We start from the raw sequence: 17,936 nt of genomic DNA on the forward strand, positions 1-17,936 counted from the left end.
CCGCGACCGCAACGCAGACGAAGACGAAACCCGCATACACAGTTGACGACGTCAAAGAAGCCTACACAACCCTCGCAAACGCAACCTCAAAATCCGAATACGATAATTGGTTCCTGCGCCATGGCGATGGGCTGATCACGACGACGGCGGGCAAGGAGAATGCGAGGGAGGAAGTGCAGTTGTCGAGTGATTTTGTGTTGGGACTTGAGTTGCTTGATTTGGGGGACTTTGAGATGTGGGAGGGGGGTGATGTGGATACATCTGCTTCTATGGGTGCGCAAGGAGGAGGAGAAGGGGCAGAAGGACAGACGACGTGGACGCGAGCGTGTCGGTGTGGTGCAGATAGGGGGTTTAGCATTTTAGAAGAAGAGTTGGAGGATGCGGAGGAGAGGGGCGAGAAGGAGGTGTTGGTTGGGTGTGTGGGGTGTAGTTTGTGGGTTAGAGTTGGGTTTGAGGTTGAGGTTGGGTGATGATTGGGAATTTCATATCCCTTTGTCTGGGAGAATCAAATGATGAGAGTTGTCAGGGAGGTTGCTCATTATGGTATCGACAGTGTCATCAAGATGGCGCATGACCATGTCGACTGTCCGCCTCTCTGGCTCTTATGCCGTCTTCAAGGCTGCAGGGCTGCGAGTTGGTTGCGTACGGTGGATACTCGACTGCCTAGGCCACAGGGAGGTCTGCCACGCCTGGTCTTATCATTCGACGCATCTGAAAACCATGACCTACATGGCTCGCACCTATTCCTTCTTGCAGGCATCCGAAGAAGATGCGGCGTGCGCGCAACGCTGCTGCTCATTTTGGGAAAGGTAGTAGGAATGATTGTCAGGGTATATTCGCTGGAACATGGCATATTCCTAACTGAGAAGAGACTTGGGAAAGAGTAAGAATGGGATGCGGTCTAAGTCCTCATTTCGAGCCTGCTGGAAGAGACATACATGCGTTTAGCAAGGCGGTAGTTCATGCAGACTCATGATTACGGTGCTTTGACGAGCATGTATTACGAGAAGTCCAACATCACATAGATGCCGCGATGTGATATGTCTGTCAGGACTGACAGATACGAGGAAATCATCAACCCAGTGAAGCGGAGAGTTTGACCTGAGCCGGAGGGGGCATCAGTTTATTCATCTATTCTGAGAAGGTAAAAAAGCCATTGGGTAAGAAAGTCTGGGTATAGAGACATGTACAAATGAGAGACATGTGATACAGCCAAAGCAGGGCTGTACCAATAATTGAGACATCCCCCCCCACGCTGGTTATTATTGAAAAGACAAAAACTCCACCAACACCAGTCAAACCAGAGCCCACGCAGCTCACTTTGATCACATCTTCGACTGTGTCGCCAGCATCGCCTTGAGCTCATCGACCTGCTTCTGCAACGCAGCCTTGTCCGCCTCAAGCTGCGCTTCCGACGTCTCATGCGACTTAGGCTTGGGCCTATGAACATTCGGTCCGATCAAGTCGCCGTTGTCGTCAAGTACCATGCCCTGCTTCTCCAGCATATTTCTGATCTCTAGCTCCAATCTCGCAAATGTCTCGACATGCGGGATCCCATATCTCTCACACGTTATCTGAACGTTGTCCCATTTATGGTACCGTGGGTCACAGCAAACCACCACCTTTTTGGATTTAGCGAACAGACCCAACTCAAGCAGAGAGACTGGGCTGTTGGTGTCGACATCGAAGAAGAAGCAGATGACGTCTGCTTGGTCTTGCGCGTCCAGTTCCCAATCGATTTGTGCTCGCATTCCTGTAAGTCCATTATCGTCTTTCACGCGAGCCAAGGCTGGGTTCCAATCTTTCTTCGGTCGTCGTGGATCGCACACGGTGATGGGTAGGTCCCGAAGTAGATTTGCCATGAGCGACTGCCACTCGACCGCTTTACCCATCTCTATACTACCAGCGGTAAAGACGTTGAATCTTTGGTATGGAGGCGGATCCACGGCATTTCCACCTCGAGTAGTCGAGGACTTAGGGGTAGAGTGCTTCCAATCTTCGTGTTCTACTGGCAATGGCTTCGAGAGAAGCGGTTCAAGTTGGGCATTTCCAATATCGTCTCTTTTTATTGTGAAGACCGTCCCGGGCGCTTTAGGCGTGTTACCCTTCGTCGACTCGCTGTTGGTAGTCTTGTTCTTATCTTGGGACTTCTCGGCCATCGTGGACATGATTGAGCTCTTCGTTAAATGGCTTGTCAACTGCTGCAGTCGGTTTTTGGCGGCGAAAACTCCTGAATTTGTAGGGAAAGTAGCTGCTCGGGCTGTAGGGGTGTATGAAGAAGGCTGATGGAAAGTGTGGAAGCTGGAAATGCAAGTCAGTTCCGTGGTTCTTATGCTTTTTGGTGGGGTCTAGTCATACCGGGCCAATGACATAGCTTGGACCCTTGAGGCCGGTATGTCTGGGGTCTCGGGGCAGTCGTGGAACGATGCAAACGGAATCGCACACGGATACTGTTGGCAACGCAATCGACTCAGATGTTGTTTGTGATACGAAACTGTGACTGGAATGATGGGCAGATACTTCACAATGCGCATCGCTTTGTCCTCTTTATTTGCGCTTTATTGACGCTGCCTGGATGTTTGGCGCCTGGGATCCACAAGGTTGAGGCGCAGACCCCAACAGGGCGGCTGACGGTTCGCATGGCGGTAATTCATGCCATACACTGCACGCGCGCGATTCTTCACACACCGACTCCTTCAGTCTAGGATATTGCTCATACATTGGGTCGGTATCGGGGCAGTGCTGCTGGTGTCTTGTTCGTTCTCATTGTACCTAGGTACCCGTGGCGTCTGCGGCAAGGCTGTCTAAGGCTGCCATTCAAGGCAGTTACCCGGACCACGCGAAGCAATCGTGTTAATCACACAGCTACACACTAGTCTATTGAGTAAGTGATCTGGTGATGTTGGTATCGGTGTACGAGGTCACGGACCTGGCCGGCAGAGCTATCGCGATGAGTAGATGGCAGTCACAGCTAAGGCTGAAGCTCACATAAGGGCGCGAAGAGGCTGGAGCACGTTAATCACACTAACACCGAGTACTACCTTCCCCACATAAAGAATTTGGATCACGCCTTGACGCCCGCGTTAAGAGAAGCCCTGGTCATAAGAGGAACCCGGTGTGGCGATGCAGTCACAGGTGCAACATCACATCAGGATCAACCATGGAGTCAAAAAGGGCCTGATTATCGCCTAGCGTACGGAATGCTGACTAGCAACAATCGACAGGCTCAAAAGCCCATATGAACAGTCAAACCACGTCTGCCTACGATTTCCAGCGACGCCCAAACAAGAAAGAAATGAACATGCTAATCCCCGAGCACTTGCATAGCGCATCTCCAATTTCTGACCGAAACATCCAAGAAAGCACCTTGTACACAAGAAAAAACTGAACACCTACCTCCTAGAGGTCTACATTGCTGTGGGGAATGTGCAAACTTCAACTCTTATGCTAATGTAGACAGTAGAGCACCTGTTTAATCTTTTCTTTCTATGGCGTGCAAGAAAGATAGAACACGGGTAACTCTCGACAAAACCTGGTTCCTGCGGCCTCAAATATCGGCCTGATGCACCAATTTCACCAATGTTGTCTCCTCCTCCAAGGTCTCACTCTGACCGGTCTCACCTCCGACGTTTTGGCAGGAGATCATGGAGGAACTTCTTTTTCTCGTCCTTCTAGGCGACAAGGTTGCTCATGAGCGGGTTTTCGTGCTTCTTTCCCCTCAACGTCAAGGTTGGGGTACCATGACCTCTCGCAGTGTCTGCCGGTGTGCTGCCATGGCCAGCCGGCTTGCGCGCGGCCACCTGATTCGCCAACTGGGTCTGGTTGTGGTCCTCCGGCTTATCCATGATCTGAAAACAGAGGGAAGTGTCTGCAGTAGTCATAGTACAGAGACACTTGATGCCCACGAACTTGACAGGAACCGGCTCAGCTTGTACCCCATGCTTTTTCTTCATCGTCTTCCGAAGGGTATGGAGGTCGAAGCTGGACCTGGAAGCGGCCGGCGGCGCAGCCTGAGAACGTGACTGAGTAGGATCGTGGAGGTTGCTCATCGATCGACTAGATCGCAGGTCCTCCAAAGTGGGTGCACCACCACCGCGCTTTTTGGGGAACTTGGGGAGCGTAGGTAGACGTTCTAGGAGCGACTTCTTCGGTGTCTTCTTGTACTCGACTGGGACTCTCCGTGCGAGCCACGATCGACCACAGCCTTCGCAGACGACGCCAAATCGTATAGCCCTGGCGCTGTCCTCAGACAAAGGGATCACCTCCGGGTCGTTCATCGGTTGGAACTGTTTGACCAGAACCTGAGGAGAACGTTGTGGCCGGGCTGGTGCAGGATAGTTGGCAGGATGTTCCTCCAGTTTGCACTTAGCACAAGATCGGTGGGTACATTCGCAGCTCAGAACGTGGAGTGGGTGGATATGTGGTTGAACGTAGACCTTGTGGCGACGGTTACACTTGCAACAGCGCCACTTGCCGCTCGAATGCCCCTTGGGTCTCAGGTTTATATCTTTGGTGAGATCGTACATCGCTGTTTGGAACGTCTGTCAAGCTGTTAGCACGAATAGAAAGATGTCTCAGTACCGCGTTGCCAAAGCATAGCAAGGGAGCTACATGTAGTAGAATGTCTTAGAACTGCGTTGGAAAAGCATAGCAAGGGAGCTACATACTAGTAATAAGTTAGCAAGATATCCTGAAAGCTATGCGAGGCGGCTACTTTACCCTCGGGAGAGACCCAGTTGGGGTCGGGCTTGACGGGTTTGGATTTCGATTTGCGATTGGGGTCGGCAATTTCCCAAGCCCATTCCCTTCTCTCATCCTCCGTCATATTTGATAAGTCCGTCCCTACTTTCTGTGGGCCTTTAGGATCTGCGAGTGAATCTGTACGTTCAGGAAGCGCGTTCTTGTTGCGTCCATCTGGTTGGTGCTCTGACGATGAGGACGGTAGAGCGCTGAGGCCAGAACCGTGACTTGGCAACGAGGACGTCGGGCAGTCTGCGCCTTCAGGGATCGGGCCAATGAAGGGCTCATCTGGATGTTCGCCAGAGGCAGAACCGTGAGCTGACGATGAGGAAGCCGAGTCGGAGGCCGTACGTTCACCTAGCTCGTCGTCGGTGTGATCTACTGACTGGTTGCCAGAGGTAGAACCGGGTCCCGACAGCGAATTTGTCCAAGGGATTTTTCCAGTGGGGTTGAAGGCCATGGTGAAGAGCTTGCGTGGTGTAGACAGCGAGGGATGTGCAGAAGCAAGCGGCGAGAGTGCAACGAAGTGGAGGAAAACGAAAAGCCGAGTCGGCGGTGATGCGGTGATAATGAGACTCCGAAGCAATCCTCGGTGAATAGCGGGAGAGTAACGATGGCGGAACTAAAAATGAGGTGAACGCGAGTGAGTTGGGTTATGCGGATACAGCGTCTGCGTTTGCACACGGGAGCCTGGAGAGTTCACGAGGTGAGCTTCATTTTAAACAACCAACGCTAGCACTTGGATCTGACGTAGATTGGAAAGAGTGTTGTAAGTGACAGTCGCTGCTCAGAATTGAGTGTGAAGGTGCGAGGATGCGCAGTGTGTCCTCCCTCATTTAGCTGTGAAGTGCAGGAAAGCAGCAGTATTTTGTCAAGAGCAACGTAAAATACAGCAATCTCAATGCGACGCAACCCAGGCGCAGACCCGACTGCTCAATCATATCTAAGATTTCACTGAGATGTATCAGTCGCCATTCATTGCCATAATCTCTTCGCAGGCAAGTGGAGGAAAGTATTAGTCTCACGCCAACCTAAGAAAAAACTGAACACCCTGGAGTCTCTAGGGCTACGTTGACGTTGGGTCACCTACATTGCAAGTTTTTGTTTTAATGTAATCTGCAGACCTGTTCAGTTGTTTTTCTTGTCTGAGGTGGTCTGATAATCGAGCTAGAATGTCCTCGCAGAACCCCACCTGAGGAGGCCGGCATGCGGGATGATAAGCGAGATGTATTTGTAATCTGCCCGTCTACTTCAATTTAACCTGTAGCACACCCCTCCATGCCTGTAGTGCGCTATCAACATACTCAGTTGCGTAGAAGTCGACATCGTCGTCACTCAGCACATGCTTCAGTGCCTCACCCGTCTTGCCCCACCGCACCTGCGCCTTAATCGCAGCACGACCTCTCTGTTCGATGAGATTGATGTAGCTATGCGCCACATCCCGTACCGCCTCGAAACAATTCTTCGTCTGAGTTTCCATATCACTGACCCAGTTCTTTGGCAACTTGGCCTTCATGCGGTGGGTCTTCGCATTGATGACCTTCTCGCGTAGGTGTTCGATCAACTTGATGAGTGCGCGCAGGACTTCGAGCTTGGTATAGCAGGACATTAGCATATTCTCGTGGAACATGGTGGGTTCGTCTTCGGGCTTTTGGTGCGTGGCGCCAGGCATACGCAGTTTCTCCATTGCACGTCGCATCGTGGAAACCTCTAACAGAAGTGCTTCCAGCGCCCCAGGAAGCGCCTCGAAGGAAAGTTCTGGGAAGGTCATCGTCCTAACGATGAGGTTGATTGCCTCCCATGTGTCCTCAACTTGGTATTCCGCAAGCGTCATGTCAGGCTCAGTCTCCCAGACATGATCCGGAGGCATGGCAACTTGGTGTATCCATTTGCCCTTGAACTCCAACACCTGTGTCTCTCTATAGAGAAATCTACTGCTAGCGTCCCAGATATCAAGGCTCTTGGCCAGCCAATGAACTTCAGGAAGACCGTTGGGCATGATGTATGAAAGTGGTCCAGGATGCTGACTGTGCTCGTAGTTGGGGAATATGGTCCTATCCACGACGTCCTTGATATTCCGGTAGCCTGCATGGATTAGCCAGTTTCCAGGTTCGAAATGAGTGCAACATACTATTTGAGTCGATAACGGGAATGTTATCGATCGGTTCACCCTTGAGTCGTGCTATGCGACGGCTCTCTGTGTTGCATATGTGCTTTGTCAAGCTCGACTTGAAATCCCGTTTCGCGGCCAAGAGTTCCATAGCTTGATCCCATGGAAGCGACTGGAGATCAGAACATACTGCCTCATTAAGCTTGCGTTCCATCCTCTCCATTGTCCCGACAGCTTTTCCTAGTTCCTCTTCGGCTGAGAATCCTTGGTAGCCTTTGGCACCAAATGGATGTGTCAGTGAGATGCGTGACAGAACAAATGGTGACAAAGTATGCACTAGCATCTCCTTGCATTTGGTGTGGCTGTACAACTGGAAAGCGGATTTTCCTAGACCGAGGTTTAGGTGCAGCCGTGCAGCAAGTAGTGCCAGCGGTCTGTTTTGCTTTTCTTTATCGCTCGCCACCAAATGGCGCGCTAACATTGCAGCTTGAAGGAGAACTCGTGAGTTTGGCGTATTTTCGAAGGGATGATCGGGTTCTTCGTTGCGCATAGCTTCTTGGTGAATCCAGAGGAGTGTGTATATTGCAACAAAACCTTCAGGCGACCTGGGTGTCCGTAACTGAGGGGCTCGCAATGCGGCGATCAAAGGTACCTCCATGAGCCCTTGCCACCTTTGAGCAGAGGGCGTGGAGAGTGATATCCAGAAAAGATAACACATCTTGAGACGATTGCCGCAATGAACAATCCAGTCTTGAGCTGGGTACTGATTCTGTGCCAACAACTTCCCCGCGTCTTCGTAGTGATTTTCCGCAAAACCCCAGAGCTCTCCTCGGTCCTTTGAGGTCATGCCGTCTAGGAATGGTCGAATATCTGCGTAACATGTGATGAGGTTCGCGTGGTTCTTCCAGTACGTCTTACAGTCGGCCAGCATTGGAGTTCCTGGAGCGACGTTCTGGCGAAGTGTCATGTACGCAAGTCTCAAGGGTCGGTCTTGGCTTTGGAACTCCTCCGGGTTGAAAGTACGACTTGTGATATCGGAGATCAGGCAAACAGCATCGTCAGCGGAGCGTGTTGCGTACGCGGCGGCTAATAAGGATGTCCAAATATCTTTCTTCCAGGCACAAGTCTCTCGAAGGCTAAGAACGTCAGCAATAAGTAGGGTTTGGAAGTCGCTGCAGCAACCCGCAGCCACTTCATAATGTTACACTTCGCCGCTGACTCAACATACCTTTCCTGCTGTGATACAATGCGCTCAATGTACGCAAGACACTGGCTTTCAAGTAGAGACCATTCTTTGCTCTGCCGTGCAAGTCTAATCTTCATGCCCCACAAGTCACCCCGATGTTTCGTCATAAGGTCCTGGAGGGCTGCAGGCGGGTGGTTCCAGTGTTCGAACAGCTCGCTATACTTCGCTTGCCGCGCGAAGATCTCGCCCATAAAACGCAAGTCGCGTATATCCTTGAAAGCGATGGGGTCATCTGGAGCCGCCTCGTATGCTTGCTTCAAAAGTCTACGAGCCAGGTCGAATTGAAGTCTGCTTTTCATCTCGCCCTGGGGAAGCCCACGCTGCTGTTCGGCTGCGAGTTGAATAGCGAGTGTTTGCGTGAAGTGGGCATGCTTTTTTGCAGATGTAGATCCAGCGCCCTCCTTGGTTTCTTTACTGTAGTGAAAGACAGCCTGTCAAGCGTTAGTACCAAATCTAATCTCACCCTGTTGTAGTTTTATTGGTAGCGACAAGGCGCGGGGAGATGCGCATTCCCAAAGGTGTCGAGATACAACCAGGTCGTGGCCAGATGCCGGTTTCTTACGTACCAGGCGGAAGTCTTCCCAGCATTCCTCTGCCAATGCCACATTCGCTAGAGCAGACCAGAGATCTTGACGGTCTTCCTTGCGTCCCAAGGCTTTCGCAGCACGTTGCCAAACTTTGAGGTTCCCGTCGCCCACTCCGCTGATGTTTAGGTTATTATCCTGATCTTTCCGCGTAGCGTCGGCTAAGATCTTATATAAGTAGGACAGCAGCCGAATATCGTTCACCCCTGGCTGCTCCCAGGCCTGTTGTACCAAATTCGCTACATCGGTGTCCACATTGTTCAATGCAAGACATAACCGAGCTTTCCATGCCTGCTCGAAATTAGCCTAAGAATGAAATTTCCGATGTCGACTAGCATACCAAGAGAAATGGGTTCTTGGGTGTCTTCTTGAGCGATTTTTGTACGAACGAGTCTGCGAACTTCGCTTTGGGGTAGTCGCGCTGAGCCTTACACAGCTTCTCCCAATTGTTGCAAGCCATGACAGCCGGCACCGAAGCGCGGCTTGATTTCGCAAAAATAGGAACGACCGATGAAAGGCTAGTGATGCTCGATCAATGTCAAAAATGAGGTGATTGGCTGGTTGGGATTATTCGTCGTTGGCGGGGATGTGTAAGGACGGGAAAAGATGATGTAGGCGTTCGGGCGGAAGTCGGAAGCGAGCGCCTCCGCTTTAGGTTCTCTCACCAAGCAACTGCACCTCTCACTTGCCCCCTGCCTAGATGATCAACACCTGCGCACGAACACAGAGCAGAACTACGACGCATCTGGCCAATGATAAACTCGTAGGGTTTTACTGTCATTTCATTACAATCTACGTACTATCTCAAGCTCGGCAAGTTGAATCGGGAAAGCATCTCCTACAAAGAAGCTCCCAAACAGGTCTGCAGCCTACATCAAGATGAAAGCATGCAAAGTAGACGACGTTAAGTCAACGTAGACTCCAGGGTGCTCATCTTGCCACGAGACAAGCAGTCTAGTCAACCTCCATATCCATATCCTCATCTCCATCCACCTTCGCAACCGAACTAACACCCCGCTTCTCTACACGCCTCTTGAACTTATCCTTCATATTTGCAGGCCGCGCGCTCAACACGCTCAAAGGCGAGCCGCTTCCAACCATGAGCTTACTCTGTTCCACGTTTCCAACACCGGCCTTCTTGGCTGCTCTCCTACGCTCCATACCCGCCTTGCGCTCCGCCGCCAACGACCTAGCAGTATCTCCGATCTCAATAAGATCCTGGTTCGCGCCCTTGACCATGTTGTAGGCGTTGCGGAAGTCGGCGTACTGAGGACCTTGGATGTCGTCACTGAATGCTTTTTGGTCTGCTTCGGTCCAGGTCTTGAATTCGTGGGCGAGGACGGCTGCTACGACGAGTTGCTGCAATATGCCTTCTTCGTCTTTGCAGATACGGGATGGGCTACCCAACGGGGCAAACGTAGCGTTGATGGCGTCTTTGATCGCGGAGGGAGTTTCGTTGCGCACGTTAATGAAGAGCTGGACGAGCTTAGTGTGGGCAGCTGACTTCAGCGCGTCGTAGTCGAGCTCTTCAGCCAGAGCGTACATGTGGAGATGGAAGGTGTAGTCATGTATGTCGACTAGAGCGGTCGTAGCGGCGGTGGGCGGGTTGACATCTGGAATAACAGTCGCGTGATAGAACTTGAAGTTCTTCTGAATGAGCTGCTTGCTACCGTCCCGGACGACCAGGTAGTCCGATGTGTAGATGAAGTTGACGATTCGGTCCATGAGGATAGGATGGAAGTGAGGCGGCAAATTGACGAACTCTGGCGGGTTTGGAATTGTTGCCTGGCCGTGTTAGTCTCGATCATAGCACATGTACAGAAGGGAATGCTTACACCACCAGGAAACAGTCCCTCCTGTAAAGCCTTCGGGCCGCCAATCAACATGACAGAATGTACTTTGAACTCCACGCCAGCGGCGGTGATGAGATTGAAGTCGCGACCGATAGGCGTCTCAAGTAGAAATTGAACGTGATTGCCCTGCAACTTCTTCGCAGCAGGCGGATGAGCGTAGGGTTTCTTGAAGACCTTGCACAAGAGATTGCGAGCGCTGCGCGTATCGATCTTCTCTGGCTTGATAGACGCAGTCTCGCGCTGCAGCATCGGAATCTGGGGTACCTGGGGCACCGGAAGCACCTTGTATATGCGTGAGGAGTGTACGTCGTCCATCGCGAATGAAGGTGTAGGAATGGTAAATCAGAGATCCCCAAAAGTGTCTTGTGGCGCGGAGTTGAGGTGGGAAGTGGGGTGAGACAAAGTGAAGGCCTGTGGGTATGGAAGTCGCGTGCGCCATATCGTTTGGCGCTTTTCACGACAATGGCGCGATTTTCGCAAGGTGAAGAGACAAGTGCAGGCACGTAGGCAAACCAACCAATCCGCGACAATCTTTTGCATGAAGCATCCACATTACTCGTACAATCGTATCCCATAGAGGCCCAGCTCTTAGAACGTCGGCCTCGTCCTCTCACCCTTCCACAGCCCCATAACCTCTCCTGTCTCTCCAACCCACTCTCTGACGCCAGTGACGACAGCCTTCGCCATGCCTGCGTTTGTTCCACTTCTCGCCCTCCTCTTCCCTTCCATGCCACTACTGGCTCCACCGACGCCAATGCCTGTTCCGGTTCCGTATGATGCTGGTGCTGGTGCTGTCCCTGGCGTGATGTAGCTGCTACCATCTCCGGTCGCGTACTCTGAGCCCATCGAGGGGAGGACATTCTCGCCGGCAGACAAGGAGACGAACAATGCGAAGGGGACTAGCCAGACGCAGAGGCCGAAGTAGGATGCGATTTCGGTGAAGGTGGGGATGTTGGCATCGCGAGAATAGGGATACGAGGAGTACGAGTTCGCTGGCGGAGCACTGAAGTGGCGGAACCACAGGTAGTGGTTCGCGATTACAAGAGCTGGAAATGATGGTCAGCATTGCGCCGGTAGAGACTTCCAAGCATCATAGCATACCACAAGAGGCCAAGAAGAGTGGATCCGTGAGCTTGACGATAGGGAACCGCCTTAGGTTCTGCGCATAGATGAAATGCGACCCGACACTCAATGCGCTGAGTCCAATTGGAAACCTATCGACTACGAGAAGGAGCGTTTGTATGCCAACGACGCCATAGATGAGCCGGTAGAGCAGTTTCTTCGCGAAGACGGTATGTTCCTCGACGAGTTCAGAAAGGTAGTACAGGCCGGAAGCTACGTTGCGTTAGCCCCATGAAGCCAAAGACCGAGAGCATCACAGCAAAGTACCTATCGCAAGCGTCAGGAACGCGAAGCCCAGGATAACGCCGACATATCCAAGCAGCGGTAATATCCACATGTTGACTTTTGGCACACTTCAGGGGAATGCGAAGAGGGATGAAGTGTGGAAGGCTGGAAGTTTGGCCGCGGCACGATGAGGTCAGTCCAAAGGTGGCATCAAGGCTAGCGGAGAAACCCGTGGACCCGCGCCAGAGTGTGGGGTCCAACTCCAAAAAGTCGTGCGAACTCTTGGCTGCCGTTGCGTCGAGCGACTGACAGACCACGCTCGCTTCCGACAATCACTGCGCAAACGAGTTCCGTATTTCCACGCGATAAGAAGAATACTACAGTCAATTGTCCAGCGATTCAGAGTTGACAACCGCAACCATGTCGCGCCCCGAAGATATCCTGTACGCAATTCTCCCAACACCGCAAATTGCATAGCGAAGAACACAGCGCTTACCCGTCTGCAGACCACCCGACCTCTTCTACAATGATTCCGAATCGCGCAAATACACAACCTCGTCGCGTATTCAAAAGATCCAATCTACAATGACCCACCGCGCCCTCTCCCTCCTCGCGCTCACCTCGCCATCCATGATCCTCGACGTCGGCTGCGGCTCCGGTCTCAGCGGCGAGATCCTGTCGCATTCCGCTGAACAAGGCACACCCGGCGGCCCACACGTGTGGATTGGTTTCGACATCAGCGCGTCTATGCTGGGCGTTGCGCTGGAGAAAGAGGTCGAGGGGGATTTGCTGCTGGCGGATGCGGGGCAGGGCGTACCGTTTCGGCCGGGAACTTTCGATGCAGCGATTAGCATCAGTGCAGTACAATGGCTGTGCAATGCTGAGACGAGCGAGGAGAGTCCTGCGGGCAGGTTATCGAGGTTCTTCAACCAGCTTTATGCGAGTTTGAAGAGGGGAGGGAGAGCCGTTTGTCAGTTCTACCCTAAGAACGATGCGCAGAAGAAGATGGTAGCGCAGGCGGCGATCAAAGCTGGTTTCGGTGCGGGTCTTCTAGAGGACGACATGGGGACCAAGAGCGCGAAGACGTATCTTGTTCTGACTGTGGGTGGCGGAGCGCTGGATGGCGACATCACGGGCGTTGTAAGGGGTATGGACGGCGTCGACGTCGAGGATGCACGGAGAAAGGCCAAGGGCATGAAGAGGGGCGAGGAGCGCAAAGGCAGCAAGGCGTACATTATGAAGAAGAAGGAGCAGATGGAGAGACAAGGCAAGGTCGTCAAGGCCTCGTCCAAGTACACTGGCAGGAAGAGGAGGATCCAATTCTAGATATACCCACATCACGATGACGATGTTACGCATAGCACGGAGTTCTGGGTCTGGCATTTTCACGAGGGTATAAGAATGGTCAATTCAATCATGCAGCATGCTATATACCACCTACAAGTACAGCTCTATTCACATTCCAGCTGGTAGTTGTACAAGTGCCATTGCGTCCAATCGTTAAGAAAATATGTTATTGCTCCATATCCTAGGTTAACCCAATGTGAGCCGAGGCCTAGATGTGACGGTATCATCGCGCTAGATCAAAGCTTAGCAAACACGAAGATCATGATGGCTAAATCATGCCTTCTCCATCTGGTTAAGGACTGCGCGAGTGAACTCGTGGGTGGTGGTGTTGCCTCCCATGTCGCGTGTGCGGGCGGTACTAGATGATGTTAGTCATGTGTTGCTCTTCATTTGGAATTCGAACTTACCCGTCAGCAATAACCTTGTAGACGGACTGCGAGATGCGGTTGGCGTGGTCATCGAGACCAATGTGACGGAGCATCATGGCGGCGGACAGGATCAGAGCAGTGGGGTTGGCCTGGTCCTTGCCCTTGATGTCAAGACCAACGTGACGGCATCCAGGCTCGAAAACGGCGACGTTGCGGCCCATGTTGCAACCGGGGACGATACCAGGACCACCAACGAGACCAGCACCAATGTTGGAAAGGATACCTCCGTACAAGTTGGGCATGACCATGACGTCGAATTGCTGGGGCCTTGAGACACACTGCATGGAGGCGTTGTCGACAATCATGTCGTTGGTCTCGAGAGTGGGGTAGTCCTCACCAACCCTCTTGACGGTGTTGCGGAACAGACCATCGGCGAGCTTCATGATGTTGGCCTTGTGGATGCAGGTAACCTTCTTGCGGTTGTTGGCGAGCGCAAAGGCGAACGCAAACTTGGCGATGCGCTCCGACTTCTCACGGGTGATGATCTTGAGCGACTCGACGACGCCGTTGACCGACTGGTGCTCGAGACCAGAGTATTCACCCTCGGTGTTCTCACGGATGATGCAGAAGTCGATGTCCTTGTGGCGCGTCTCGTAACCGGGAATGTTCTTGAGGAGGACGATGGAGGCGTAGATGTCGAGCTCTTGACGGAGAGCAACATTGAAGGAACGGTGGCCGGAGCGCTCGACGGGCGTGTGGAGGATACCCTTGAGACCGAGCTTGTTGCGCTTGAGCGAGGCAATGGACTCGCGGAGGAGCTCCTCGGAGTGGACGTTGCCAGAGTCGACACCAGAGACGTCGACCTGCTCCCACTCAATGGGCACGTTGTCCGCCTTGAAGATCTCCTTGACCGACTCGGAGACCTCAGCACCGATACCGTCACCTGCGCATGTTCAGAATCTATGTCCATTTATAGGCGGCTATCGCGCATACCAGGAATCAGGGTAACGGTGTATTTGCCGCCGAACTTGGTGGGCTTGAAGATGTCTTGGGTGACCGTGGCCATTGCTGTCGCCGCGTTAGACTCTGCATTTCTGGATATCTTTCACGTGGTCTTCGTACAGCGGGTAGCCATGGCGGGTGCCCATCGGGAGGCAGGCTTCGCGCCCCGCAGGAGCGTCTGCACAGGCGCATTAGCACTCGAAATCCCACCGCGCCCGCCAATTGCGGGCGCATCGTCTTGCTCGTACCTGCGCTGTTCTTTGAGAGGTCCTCGACAACATGGTGGAGTTGCGGCGTTGGGCTGGTGGTGAGGGATTTGAGGTGGAGAGAAACAAGCTGAAGCTGCCGTCCCCCGAAAATGCATCCGAACCGAAGGAAGAAACCGCGCTTGGCGAATGACCACATCCGTCCTTCCGCCGCGGCTCGCTCTCTCTATTATCTCCGACGCAGGGCAACGATGTCTTTCACTCGTTCCGACAATTGTTTCTTCTCGTTTTCGCAGTTTTTCTACTCCGGACGATTCTTTCGATTTTCACAGTCTCAGTGCCTGCCTAATTCATCACGGCTCCATTTGCATGTGATCGCATGGGCTACGATTTGCATAGCAAGACATCTCATCCTACAACAGAAATCATCTGATAGACGGCTATGGAAGAGCTCACGTTCAGGAGATCAGTGCAAGATCGCTCCAGGAGCGCACAATGACCCATCAACAAAAATTCCCAGAGTATGCCAAATGCCCTCTTTGAAGTATGCGATAGGGATGGCAGAACCCACAGGCCTTTAATAGAAAACTTCAAGTCGGTCAAGATTGTCACTCTGAGGGCGGGCGAGAGAATCATATGGAGTTGTTCTAGCAATCTACATAGCATGTGGGCTCTCGAAGTCGTGCTGCTCCGTAGAGCAGTCTAGGTTCGGTATGTCTTATCTGACTGGGTGTGTGAGCGCTCATGCAGTCACTCTCACTTGGGCTTTCGCAGACGTGGCGGTCCCTGGCATCACAGCGTTCCTCTAGCACGTGTCAACCGCCTAACTAGCCTCACCTTCACCTCACTACTCTGCCGTCTTCATCAGGTCTCCCAATCTTCAAGACGCACCCTCTTCCTCTCTCTCCACTCCTTCCCATCTCGAATATTCTCTCCGTTTCGGCCTGATACCAAATTTCCTTCCCCAGGCTCAGGCTGCGCTTAGTTGCCCAAAACAGCAGGCACGGGACTACCGAAGCCCCAAAGCGCGACAGTCGGCGGTGGAGGCGCTTGTAGTTCCAAACATCCCTCACCTCTCACGCTGTCGATACTGCTAGTGAACAAGGATTTGATCCGGCGCCTAGACACTTCCTCTGCAGTTTGGCACGTACCCAACTCAGTCACGCCAAATCTAGTACAGTAGCGACTTCCGTATCTCTCAAGCGACCAGTCACTTCACGTTGACTTTCGACTCAGTCCAAGCCTACGCGAGATAAGGTATTGGGTCATCGCAAGATACGCCTCGATCATACTCATTCTTCGTCTCATAACGAATTCCTCCATCATGAAGGTTATCGAAAGGGGCAGCGACCGAAGAGCACAGGTCAACATCTATGTCGATGGCCAGGTCGCGGCGCTTAAGGAATACGATCAGTACATCGACTCACGAGACAATGCCATTTGCTGTTATGTGGCCATTGACGAAGGTCACAAGCCTCGAGTTGGCGGCAGGTTCACGGGCACTGTACGCAATACTTGCAGAGGTCTGAACGATGTAACTAACGAATGTTCAGACTCTGGCCGTGGCCTATGACACCATCGTGGACGGAGTGCTACGAAAAGCCAACTCATATGTCGCAAAAGCTGTAAGCTTGCAGACCAACAGGAAGATTGATACCGAAAAGTTCCTATGCAAGAATGGGAAAGAGACCATCGACACCGAGATGACCGCAACTCCTCTGTTGAATGTGGTCATGACACAAGGTGACGGGCCTGAAACCATCGGAACGATCGAGCATCGCTTGTACATCACGCGACAATTGGGTGTTTCTCACGAAGTTAGTAACGTGAGAAAATACTACGAAATCGAAGGTGGTGTTGAAGAGGATTATCCGGGCAGCACGGAGCAGAAGGCAAGCTACAAGAAGGTACCTCCAACTTTGAAGATGTCTTTGGAAGAAAACATCGTTCCGTTGGAGGGTACGCAGCCGAGCCTGCACAAGCGCAGGGCAGATGCAAAGCGTCCCGGTCCGGAGCCATGGGCCATCTTTCGTTTCCATTATCGCAGTGAAGGTCAGCTGCTCAAACTCATTCTCAGGTACGAAGCTAACATAGCACTCAGACGATTTCGAGGACCGAGACATGATCATGACCTTTGACCCCAACGATCCGGGATTGGCAGACCCGCATACTCTAGCGCTGGAGCCTCTTCCTCCTCTGGTTTTGGGTGCAAGGCCCGCATCAAAGAACGACGGAGATGCTTCGTCGCGATCAGAATCGCCAATGCCTACCACCACGCCAGCGAGAAGCGCACAGTCAGAGAACAAGGCCCTTGCGCCCTCCGAACAACCAACTGCGACGCCCAAGCAGGCAATTGCCAATGGAGATACTGACAACAGCACCTCTACCTCTAATCCCGGTAGCGGTGGTGAGAAAGTCACAGCAAAGATCGCCGCTGCGCCTTCTGTGCCGGTAGCCGATATGATTGCGAAAGTATCCAGCCTTCCAGGAACCGGTACTAAGCCCGCGAACGTGCACCCAGACAAATCTGTAGCCGTAGCGAAGGAGACAGTCACAAAGCCTTCCCCTTCCCCGTTGGCTACAGCAAAGAAACCCCCGCAGTCCAACACTCCGGCAAAGAAACAGGTCGCAAAACCAGCGTCTATCAGTACCAGCACAGTCAACGGTCAGAAGAAGCCAGGTACCCCTACCCCAGCAGTTGTACCGGCAAAGCGTCCATCTTCCACTACCAACGGCGTAACACCACCAGAGCCAAAGCGTACGATGCCTACGCCTACGCCCACGTTACCTATAGCCCAGCCTGTAGTACCGCGCTCCTCTACACCTAAGACGCTTTCGATTGAGCGCCAACTCGCAGACCAGCGCAAGAAACTCGAGGACATGCGAAAGATGCGTATGGAGACCGCCAAGAAGCAGGCTGAGATCGATGAGCAGATGGGTCCATATAAGCAACGTATGGCTGAGGAACTGGACCGTCTCAACCAAGAGATGATCGAAATGGAGAGCGCCTACACTGAGGAGGCAGAGCACTACAACGCCAGCGTTGAGGTCCTACAGGAGTTCAAGAAGGCGGACGGCGACAATGAATAGGGCGTGGAGATAGGGTGTGGAGTGTAGTAAACGGGGCAAAAGT

The 17,936-nt window shown here is 52.6% G+C and overlaps 7 protein-coding genes across 7 annotated transcripts; 2 read left to right on the plus strand and 5 right to left on the minus strand.

The window, feature by feature from the left end:
• Window positions 1-3,671: 3,671 nt before the first annotated feature.
• On the minus strand, window positions 3,672-4,277 carry J4E92_002901 (uncharacterized protein; the record flags this gene model as incomplete). The annotated part of the gene is made up of 1 exon (XM_051494301.1): window positions 3,672-4,277. One exon carries the CDS (start codon window positions 4,275-4,277, stop codon window positions 3,672-3,674), a length of 606 nt encoding a protein of 201 aa, XP_051355980.1.
• A 1,709-nt stretch (window positions 4,278-5,986) lies between these two features.
• On the minus strand, window positions 5,987-9,140 carry J4E92_002902 (uncharacterized protein; the record flags this gene model as incomplete). Its single annotated transcript, XM_051494302.1, has 5 exons — window positions 5,987-6,825; window positions 6,872-8,022; window positions 8,079-8,527; window positions 8,663-8,986; window positions 9,021-9,140. 5 exons carry the CDS (start codon window positions 9,138-9,140, stop codon window positions 5,987-5,989), a joined length of 2,883 nt encoding a protein of 960 aa, XP_051355981.1.
• A 494-nt stretch (window positions 9,141-9,634) lies between these two features.
• J4E92_002903 (uncharacterized protein) lies at window positions 9,635-10,848 on the minus strand (the record flags this gene model as incomplete). Its single annotated transcript, XM_051494303.1, has 2 exons — window positions 9,635-10,465; window positions 10,516-10,848. 2 exons carry the CDS (start codon window positions 10,846-10,848, stop codon window positions 9,635-9,637), a joined length of 1,164 nt encoding a protein of 387 aa, XP_051355982.1.
• Window positions 10,849-11,121: 273 nt separating this feature from the next.
• Window positions 11,122-11,992, minus strand: J4E92_002904 (uncharacterized protein; the record flags this gene model as incomplete). Its single annotated transcript, XM_051494304.1, has 3 exons — window positions 11,122-11,579; window positions 11,635-11,868; window positions 11,923-11,992. The coding sequence occupies 3 exons, from the start codon at window positions 11,990-11,992 to the stop codon at window positions 11,122-11,124; spliced, it is 762 nt and encodes a 253-aa protein (XP_051355983.1).
• A 308-nt stretch (window positions 11,993-12,300) lies between these two features.
• Window positions 12,301-13,206, plus strand: J4E92_002905 (uncharacterized protein; the record flags this gene model as incomplete). Its single annotated transcript, XM_051494305.1, has 2 exons — window positions 12,301-12,323; window positions 12,387-13,206. The coding sequence occupies 2 exons, from the start codon at window positions 12,301-12,303 to the stop codon at window positions 13,204-13,206; spliced, it is 843 nt and encodes a 280-aa protein (XP_051355984.1).
• Window positions 13,207-13,500: 294 nt separating this feature from the next.
• Window positions 13,501-14,878, minus strand: IDH1 (isocitrate dehydrogenase (NAD(+)) idh1; the record flags this gene model as incomplete). The annotated part of the gene is made up of 5 exons (XM_051494306.1): window positions 13,501-13,585; window positions 13,635-14,538; window positions 14,589-14,663; window positions 14,718-14,775; window positions 14,846-14,878. 5 exons carry the CDS (start codon window positions 14,876-14,878, stop codon window positions 13,501-13,503), a joined length of 1,155 nt encoding a protein of 384 aa, XP_051355985.1.
• Window positions 14,879-16,127: 1,249 nt separating this feature from the next.
• On the plus strand, window positions 16,128-17,893 carry J4E92_002907 (uncharacterized protein; the record flags this gene model as incomplete). The annotated part of the gene is made up of 3 exons (XM_051494307.1): window positions 16,128-16,307; window positions 16,357-16,810; window positions 16,905-17,893. 3 exons carry the CDS (start codon window positions 16,128-16,130, stop codon window positions 17,891-17,893), a joined length of 1,623 nt encoding a protein of 540 aa, XP_051355986.1.
• Between the last annotated feature and the right edge of the window lie 43 nt (window positions 17,894-17,936).

Source organism: Alternaria infectoria (genome assembly GCF_024043175.1).
Source record: "Alternaria infectoria strain BMP 0036 chromosome Unknown scaffold_3, whole genome shotgun sequence".
Classification (NCBI taxonomy): Eukaryota; Fungi; Ascomycota; class Dothideomycetes; order Pleosporales; family Pleosporaceae; genus Alternaria; species Alternaria infectoria.